Source organism: Limulus polyphemus, unplaced genomic scaffold, assembly GCF_000517525.1.
Source record: "Limulus polyphemus unplaced genomic scaffold, Limulus_polyphemus-2.1.2 Scaffold7477, whole genome shotgun sequence".
NCBI lineage: Eukaryota > Metazoa > Arthropoda > Merostomata > Xiphosura > Limulidae > Limulus > Limulus polyphemus.
In genome coordinates, this window is record NW_013673087.1 from 177 (window position 1) to 10,728 (window position 10,552).

Genomic DNA, 10,552 nt, shown 5'->3' on the forward strand with positions numbered 1-10,552 from the left:
TAGAATCAAGCTTGTTCCCTTGACCAGCTTTTAAATCTCTCTTCATTTACTTTTAATACGCGCATTCCATCGATTACAGCTATATATCGCATTTTCTCAACAGGGAAAATCATTTTGAAGTAAAAAAAAGAGCTGGATTGATAGATAACAACTTCGAGAAGCTGATGCTACTGAAATTAAATAACAAATTAAAACAATAATAAAACTGAACAAATAATAAGGGCCGTAATATCTTCTAATATTAGAGATTTATTATTTCATATTAGCTTATTAATTCATTTATTATTATTATTATTACTGTCATAATATTGATTTATTTTTTAACCTTAATCTTTTTATGTAATATAATTGAATGTATCGAAGGCTGTATGGTTAGTAGCAGCTTTCCGCTCATCATTCACAAATACAGATAGGCTGTTTTGAGAATTCTGTATTAGGTTATTGTTGCAATAAAGTATTACCATTTACCATGAAATTTGCGTTTTTCATTCTTACATTATCGACTGACAAAAAAAATTATCGTTAACAATGTCAGTTTCAAATATAGCGGTAGCGATAGCGCCGCTATATTTATAAATATTGCAATTTGTACTATCATAACGTCAGTAAAACGAGAAGAATTATACACTTTGTGGGTTACAGCACAGCATAACATATGGACTTCGAAAGCAAGAAATAAAATATTTTTTACTCATAATTTTATTTTATTTACTCTTGAAACAGAACATTTTCGAGGACCCTGCGGAAGTACATCTAGTTATATATGTATATATATAACATATATCTATATTGGTAATTCATGTGCTTATATATGCATAATTTAGTTTTAGTTATTATAGGATTACTGGTTACGTTCGCTTACTCACAAAAACTGGCGTGTTAACATGTGACGTGGTAACGACAAAATATGTTTACTAACAATAACCACAATAACGTATGTGTGGGTGGTTTCACTATTTAGTTTTCTGTCAGTTTTTACTTAATTAAGCAGGTAATTTATCATGGATGGATTAATTATTATCCTCATAAGTGCAATTTCTTTGATAGCAGTTTTGTTGATTGCTACTACTTTTTTAAGAGGACGCCCTTCAAAAACGGGTAGGCCTAAAAAACGTTTTTTACTGAAAATGTAGCACTATACTTTTTAGTTGGTAATACTAATAGTAGTAATAATAATATCAGTGTCCTAAGTTAAAAAGAACAAAGTTAGCAATTGGAACGATAAAAATGGAGAATTTGTCTTAAAAATTGAAGTATAAAAAATCAAAATGAAAAATATATTATTTAACATATACAAGTTAATGTTGCTGTACCATCTAGTTCTGTTACTATTAGTATTAAATTATAAGTTCTATGTTTATAACATTAATAGTGTATGTAATTTAATAAATTGTTAATGTGACATGTATGTTGGTCTTACGCTGTGCAGTCTCACATTTGAACATTTATGGTGCAGGCATATCGTTATCAGGCAAGGTGTAAGCCTACCATTGCCCACCTCAAGGTTTTTTTTTAACCCAATAGATTAAAATATCTATAGACTTTAGAAATATATAAGAGTTAGAAATTTGGTTTAAAAATAAATTGGAAATAAAAGTACTTATGAGAAACAGCTGGCTGATTATGTTAAAACTACAGCAAGGATTTTTTAAAGTATGTTAAAGGTAGAAAGATTAAAATTGATATTGGTCTCTTAGTCTAAGTTAAAGAAGGCTGATGGCAGGGTCATGCTGAAGATTGAGAGATGGCTGAGTATTCAGTATTTTCTTCTGTTTCTATTGATGAATATAGTAGAAATATTTCTGACTGTACAGTATTCTATGAAAAAATATTGGAATTGACCTTAATCACATAAATGTTAATCCCTTTATAATTATAGTAAGTGGAAAGGGTGAGAGATTAAAAATAGAAAAAGCACCAGAAACAAAGCTTTCCTATGGTTTTAAAGGTGGCAGATGTAATTACCAAAAAGGGATAAAAAAAAAAGAAGTGCATATATTAAACACAAAAAGGACAGAAGACAAAATTATTTATGTTCCCTTAGTGGACATTAATGCACATATGGTGTCATCAGAACACATGTGCATGGGCCTTCCTGGAAGACTACTTGTTATCTGGATGATGGAAAGAATGTGGACTTGGTTTACTAAGATTGTTAAAGACCTTTGATATGGTATCCACAAAAGATTAACTAAAAAATGGGCTTTGTTAAAAGGTTTTTTACACTAGCCAGGAATTTGAAGATAGTTGTAAATATTCAAAAGTTCATGAGGCAGCATTCAAACAGTGTAATTTTTTTGTTCTGTTGTTAACAGAAACCATTTGACAAGGTTTGAAAAGTAATCACACATTAAATGTTATTTACATGGAAAATTCCATCATTTAATTTGCATAATGCTCATTACTTCAATGAAGTTGTTGTAATAACAACAAGAAAAACAACTCATATCACAAAAATGTGATACTTGGCAGCTCCTATCATGCATTGGAGCAGATCATTATGGTGAGGCACAAGGGGATGTATTTAGTATCTGCATTGCTTCTATAAAATGTACCTGTTTCCTAGTGTAGAAGATGTAAGAGAAGTAATATTTTCTAACCAAAGTGTTAACATTACTCTGTTGTGTTTTGCTGTTTATTTATAATTCTTGATATTATTATTATTACCTATTCATTTGGCTGATGCATTTATTCATGGTATATATTTAATTAATCAACAACATTGTGTAAAAAATGTTACTAATAATAACACTCTCTTGGAACTTTTTGTTGTACTTGAAGACCCATATTTATTTTGTGATTGAACTGTTGGTGTTACTGTGTTCTGTTTTACTGTTTATTTATTATTATTATTATCAATCAACGATTTTATGTTAAAACAACTATGACTGATAGCCTGTGCCTGGAACAGTGTTTTGTAAGTAAAGATTTTTTTTTTGCTTAAGTCAGCTATAGTTATTTTAATTGGCCTCAGTAGGGTACCATGTATGAGTATCACACGTAGCATCAAATATGTGTACATAAACAACATTTTTCTTTTAAATATAAAATATTACTACTGTTCTATATAACATATTTAAACTACATATGTGTTTTATTTCATTTATATGCTTTACCTGTAAAATAAAATGACTTTCAATGAAATTTAAACTAGTAGTTATGGTGGAGTCATCAGTTCATTATGCAAATTAACACTATCGAAGGTTTAAACCTTCAAAGGTCAAAATGTGCTTTTTTGTACTTTACAAAAAAAATCACATTGTTTGAGGTTGAAGGAAGACTTGTTAATTAGATTGTAGGGTGATTTAATGGAAGAAAGCAAAAGGTTGTTATTAATGGAATCCAATCAAACTGGATCTTTGATACTAATGGAGTTCTCTAGAGTCAGTTCTTGGGCCTTGCTTTTTTTTTTTTACATTAATGTTACTGATATAGACATATTTAGTAGATTGGTCAAGTTTTCTGATGATATTAAACTCTGAGGTACTTCTATCTGTATTGAGGATGTTGAAGTACTACACGATGAGTTGGTTCAATTAGCAAGTTGAACAAATATTTGGCAATTGATTTTTAATTATAGTAAGTACAACATGGGGGGGGGGGTAAATAACCCCCCTTTTGAATCACAAATAGATATTCCATAAGCTGCCACTGGACTTGAGAAGACCTACCTCCAGTATATACCCAGCATAATATTGAGAAAGGTAAAAAAAAAAAAGGCTTCACTGTCAAAACATTATTACTTATGGCTTTATATGTAGCATGGACAGGTATCTTATTAAGTCAAAGATATCAACAAGTGAAGAAATAAATTATTTTATCCCAGAAAACAAGGGATTTTTCTCACTACTGGGTAACTTGCAAGGCCATACCAGACAACCTTTTTGACCCATATAAGTTATTAGACACTTTGCTTTTAACTGATTGTACAAGGGGTTGTTCTGCAAGGCTTATGTCAAACATTTTCTCTGTATAGTAGATACTTTGTTTGCAGCTTCAAGGAATTTCTTGGTGGGCAGCTTTTGCTTAGTAAATTTTACCTGACATTATATTTTCTGAATATCTGACAGAACAGGTCACTTTTATTACGGTTTCAAGTTAATCAGTTTTTTATTTCAGTGGAATAAACTTTACTATAATTTAATGTTTTCAGTTAAATGTTTCAAATATATATGCAAGGAAAGGAAAATATTATTTTACAACATCTACTTGTATTATGGATTAAGTGGCTTCCTTGGCATACTTTAATGTTACACTTTATACATTTAAATGATTAAAACATTTTGTGTTGTTCAAGATAAAATCTGTTATTACATTCTAAAAGCATTTATTTTAAAAGTACTACCAGGGTCAAGAGCAGTACCAATAAATCGTGAAGATGCCCAAGGACCCAGAAGGGCAGTTAGAAATGTCCGTCACCGCATGCGAGCTGCAGCTGCTAGGGAGCAAGAAGGTGAAGAAGGTATACCAAACCAGATATATTTTTAAAAATTAAAAAACAAAATAAATCATTTAGGAAACAGTGTTAAAATAAAAAAAAAAATCTGTAAATGCCACTTACAGTTTAGAAAAAAAATTACAACAACAGTGTGGTAAACATTTTAGACATAGATGAAAGTGTTAAATTCATATAATGTATGATTTTAAATACGTAGGGATTTGTATATGATAGGAAGAAGATAGTTCTTTGAGGCTGTAAAGGAAGGGGGGAATAGTTCAGTGTACTGTAAAAGAGAAAGATATAATTTTGCCTTAATAAATAGGGCAGGCTCAGTAAACTTTTCTGTGCAGTTTTTTAGAATGATATTCAGCTTTTTTAATATGGTGTTTATGGTGAATGTATTTTTCAAAAATTAAAAGTATTCAAATTAAATGTTTTAAGATAGTTTGATGATTAAGTTGTCAAATAAATATAAAAATAAGCTAATATAACTAAACTGTTAGTTAAATCAAACAATTGATCAAAAATTCAGTATATTATAAACACTTGCATTTTTCTTTCTTTGCAACCTGAATTGAAAACATTGTTGTATCTTTACATATATATTGATCATAAAATAACTATAACTATGACCCAAAAAAAATAGATGTTTAAAATTCAGTATGCCTGAACAAAATATAGTTTTCTAAAAAATGTTAAGCCATGAAAAATTAAGTAGGTAAAGATGACTAAAGACTCAATAAAAGTGTCCACCAAACTCTTCATTTAATTGAAGCAGATGAGAAAAAAATACCTATTATTATTTTGTTTTTCAAGAAACAAAAATGAATAGTTTATACTTTATAAACAGATAAGTTAGAATATAGGAAATAGTTTTGATTAATTAAACCAAAAGTTATATGTAATATTTTAAACACAAATTAAGCTTAGGTTACTAATTTCTTACTTTACAAATTCTTATGCAATAAACATGTATCCTTTAGTGGTTCATCCCATTAGAAGCCTTTCTATATTAGTTATTACAGTATTATTTAGTTCTAATAAATATCATCTGTTTGGCAGATGAAGAGGACACATTATTTGATGAAATTGCTATGCCAGAAGGGAAGGTAGGAGCCAAAAAGAGAAAAAAACTTGAGATGAAGGCTGAAAAGAGAGCTCAGCGAGAGGTAAGTACCACATCCTTTATCTAAGTTTGTGCATAAGAAAATGTACACATTTGGTTTTATATTTTGTCTCTTGATTGTAAAAACAACTATAAGGCACATAATTAAGTTCATTTTTACTAGTACTTTTTACTTTTCTTAAAGACTGAAATATAATGAAGGTTAAAATAATGTATTTTTCGATAGCACATGGTGATACCAATTCTATTTTTTTTTTACTCTATGCACACATATGTTATGAAGTAGGTTTTATTAGTGAATTTATCACAAACTTCTTCAATTTAATAAAAACTTATATGGTGCAGAAGATGACATCCATTTTATGGTGGAACTGACTAGTTCTATAATCTCTGGTAGAGCAGTAAGATGTGTATCTTTTTTTTGAGGTGCCAACTTGACTTGTCTTTGATGTTCTTGCTAATTAAAAAATACTTCTGTTGTCCATAAATGTCAGTAATGAAGTTTTGCCACAAAAATGTATGAAATGCTTACAAGTCATATTTTTAGTCATCTTCAGTCATGTAAGTCAATTTAACTTGCCAGTATTTTAAGATGCATTTACAAAGTTACTCAGCATCATATTTAATTTAAAATTTTTGTATATATATATATATATATATAAGAAAATCAATTAAGTTATATTTAGATTTACTTTTCATGTAAGAAGTCTTTTATGAAACAAAACTTACAATTCTTTCTTATGAATGGATTTTACTATGTGATATTGGGAGCTTTCTGTTTATCCATTTAATCAGATATAAATGGAATTATCATGCCTTATACTCTTAGAAACTCATTGCAACAAACTAAAAACAACAAGTAGAATGGAGTTAAGCTAAACAGCCAATAAGATCTTAATAATGCACATAAGGAAAGCACTACTGTGACTAATGATTCAATTAATTCTTTTTTGTTTTTCAGAGAGAAGAGGAGGAACGAGAGGAAAGGCGCCAACGAAATGCAATGTTAGAAGAAGAAAGAAAGAAAGAAGAAGAAAAACAAAAAGAGGAAGAACAGAAAAGGGTGATTATTTTCTAAAACTTTGCATTCAATTTCTTTTAGGAAACTATTTTCAAAATACTGAGCAGTTGAAGATTATGAAAAAGAATTATGTTTTATGATTAGATAGAAAGACAAAAAATAATTTTTCTATTAAATATCTACATATTTTGATGAAGTGTCTCGTGCAGTTGATATTAAGATGTGATTTCGATAAGGTGCAGTTGAAAGTTTTCTTCCTATAAATCCTTTTTATTTTTATTAAAAGGTAATCCACAAATGACAAAAGTTGTGTACTGATATTATTAAACATGTAAAATAAAAATTGTAGAAGTTGCCTGCCCAGATAATATATATTTAGTCATATGAAATTTCATCATGGTGGTACCTGATGAGTTGTCAGTTGTTGTTTTTTCACATTTTCACTAAATGGTACCTACACATGAGTGTAGAAGTGATACAGTTTCTAACACTCCCACCAATATTTTTGTTTGCCTACTACAGCAAATTCTACAGTGTTTATTTTGCATGTTTAATTATACCAGAACACAACTTGTGTCATTTGTCGATTACTGTTTAATAAAAATAAAAAGGATTTATAGGAAGAACAGAAGAGATATACACATACACTGTGATGTTTGTTATTCATATACACGACATATATAATAAGTTTTGTGGCAATATTAATGGATACATCTGTATTACTTTTGGAGCATATTTCTCTAATACAAACAAAATAGAGAGAAAAAAAGGTATAAAATGTTGATACCAAATCTATGGAAAACTGTCGCAAGCAACTTAATTTGGCGAATAAACTTTGCACTAATTTTAGCAGTAGTACGAACACTGATTGAAATTCAGGTTTTTTTGCACTGTAAAAGTTAACATGGAGAATGAATGTGGTTTTATTCAGAAGATATTAGAAACTAGTTGGAACTGAAGAGCAATTATAATTTTAACTGTGAAAGTGCTACACTATTTTTACTGGAGCAAAAGAATATCAAACAAAAATGCCCAAGTTGCATTTTCTATATGAATGATAGCAAAATCATTTTATTCCTGTTACTGTGAAAACATAATTAGATGATTGTATATTTATTTATTTTATAACATGTTGAATAATTTGGTTAGATTGCATGCAGATATTAGAAGTGTATTAAAGCATGCCTTACGGTGAGTGTAACAAGATCTTAACTTAGGCCAGTGATGAAGAAAGCTTCCATACAACAGAGCTTACTCATTCATAAGCAGAGGCTTCAACTTAACCAAATCAGTTCAGCATATAATTTATTGCTTAGGTTACTGTATGCATAATCATAGATATCTTCATTTTTGTTTGCAATAGTTTTGATTTCATAATAACACATTGTATAAAACTACAGAGATAATTTGTTGAAGCAGAATGAGGGTGATAAAGGAATTATTTCAAGTTAACTTATCAGAAGTATTTTAATTTCACTGATACATTGTTGTGATGAAAACTTTAATGAATAATACTTATAAACAGCTTGTAGTTACAACAAAACAATATGTAAAATAAAGAGAATATAATTATTAATTATTACAATGATGTAATTAATCAAAATAATTTACGAAAGATAGTTTAGATTGTTTAATTGTTGCTGTAGTAATACAGTTAGGCTTATTTGTACTCTGATATTAAAGGAAGAAGAAGAAAAAAGAGTGAGGGAAGAAAAAGAAAAACAAGAATATGAAGAATATTTAAAGATGAAAGAGGCATTTAGTGTTGAAGAAGAAGGATATGATGAAGCTGCTGATGAACAAGAAGTAAATCATTATAAATATATTAATTGTAAAGATTGCTAATTCTCAGACTATAGAAATTATATTTTCAGCAAAGTTTTTTTTTAACTGAAAGAACATATATTTTAGTATTTTGAGATAAAAATAATAATTATCATCATTAATTTCTAAACTTTGGTGGAAAAGTTAAAAGGTGGATAATAAAATTAACTGATTTATAAAAAGAAGAAATGATGAATTGGATCTTTCAGGAGTTTGTTTTGGGCATTTATTTTTATTATTATTTATACCAGTTATTCAGATAGCAACTTGAACATAATTATTTTTAAAATTCTTAGGTAATTTAATGTGTAAAATGTGACTTATCCTGAAATGTTCGGTTTTGGCACTAACTTTTAATATTTAACTATTAGTATGACAAGTTTTTTGACAGAATGTTAGTCCTTGTTACTTATGTTCTGTCATAGTTATGAGACAAGTTTAATGCTTGAAAAAAAGGGCTGTATTGTCTATATGTTTTAAGTGTTGTGATGTTTCAAACTTGCCCTATTAATTTTAGTGAGACAAGTAAGTTTTTGTCTCCTGTTGGTCCTCACAAATTAGGTGTATGAAGTATCAACTTTTTATACCTTTTTTTCTCTGTTTCGTTTTTATTAAAGAAATAAGCTCCAAAAATTGTACAGATTGTGTATATGAATAACAAATCTCACAATGTATCTGTATCATGTACCTTATACTATAACTGTTCATAAATATTTAGAAAACATTACCTGAAGATACCTCATTTTTTCTTACTAACTTATGAATTATTATTGTCACTACTTTACCCATTTTTATGCTAGCAGTAAAGTTAATAATAATTTTAAGCACGGACTGAAAGATGTTTAATAATTTATTGATATAGTGTTATATGAAAGCAAAAACTTTTATGTTACACATTCATTATGTGTTTCTCTAAGTACATAAAACCAATCATTATTTGTGTGTCAAGCGCTGAAGGGTTTCTCAGTTTTTGAAAAATGTAATGTTTAACTTGGTAAGAGTTCAAATGGTTTGAGTATTTTAAATTACAATATTATTGGTCATAAAGGATGCATTGCTTTAAAAAGCAAATTTTTTATGAAATTATAACTTGAATATATATATTAATAAATCTTAACATTTCCTTTACAGTCTCACAACAAATTGCAGGAATTTGTGGATTATATAAAGGTAAGAAACCCACTTCATAAAAATGATTAGAGAAAAATAATTTTACAAAAAGTTCTTCCCTTGTTTTTTGTTTGAAATTATTTCCTTGATATTTTAACAGAATCTTTCCAATATTTCTTAAACTTGTATTTTATATTCATGTTTTGTGTTCCTTTCTAGAATAGAAATTAATCATCAGGATTCAATTTTTTCATAAAAACATTTACATCAATTTTACAAAGTACTTAATGTCTTAAGAATTGTTTTCTACAATTTAATAATCAAGTCTGAAATGTTTAATTTGCACAGCTTTTATGAGAAACTCATTTCTAAGATAATGAAACAATTAAGTTCAAAGATTTATTCTCAACTTTTTTTCTAGACACAAAAAGTTGTATTATTAGAAGACCTTGCAGCAAAATTTAAACTGAAAACACAGGTAAGTTGTCAGTTTAAACTAGCTTTATAATCTATAATTGTTTCATTGTTAAAAGTTTGAACAAAAGAATAGCATTTGCTAGAAACTTACAAGAATATTATAAATGATTTAAAAACGACATTTGTGTAAAAACATCTATTTACAACTAAAAGGAATACAACAACATATATTTTGTTGTCCTATGTAGTCCTTTTTTTAGGGCAAGTCCCTGTTTTTAATAATTATTTATTGTATAATGATTTTAATGTTGTATTCCTTTTAACTGTAAATAAAAAAAGAACATTATCTAAAAACTTGTTCTAACACAAGTTACTTTGTCTTTTACAGTTTTAAATAGCTATGTGAAAATAAACAATTATAGATAGTTGAAATTACTGTAAAATTATAACTACAAAAACATGAATTTATTTAACCCTATTGCCCCAGAAACCCTTTACTGTACATGACACAAGGTTTTAGTGTCTTACATTCAAAAATTTATTAAACTACTTTTTGTTTATGTTATACCAATTAGAATAGCATAAAATATTAGCAAATAATCCATATTTGAAT

The 10,552-nt window shown here is 28.2% G+C and overlaps 1 protein-coding gene across 1 annotated transcript in view; it reads left to right on the forward strand.

Annotated features, from left to right (window-relative positions):
- The first annotated feature begins 844 nt into the window (after positions 1-844).
- The window catches only part of LOC106474647 (DDRGK domain-containing protein 1-like), a 12,311-nt gene continuing 2,603 nt past the window's right edge, over positions 845-10,552 (forward strand). The window contains exons 1-7 of the mRNA XM_013935338.2: positions 845-1,098; positions 4,340-4,462; positions 5,504-5,610; positions 6,529-6,630; positions 8,272-8,394; positions 9,544-9,582; positions 9,944-10,000. Coding sequence (XP_013790792.1) covers positions 1,002-1,098; positions 4,340-4,462; positions 5,504-5,610; positions 6,529-6,630; positions 8,272-8,394; positions 9,544-9,582; positions 9,944-10,000 — 648 coding nt within the window. The 5' untranslated portion in view covers positions 845-1,001. The remainder of the gene's footprint in view (positions 1,099-4,339; positions 4,463-5,503; positions 5,611-6,528; positions 6,631-8,271; positions 8,395-9,543; positions 9,583-9,943; positions 10,001-10,552) is intronic.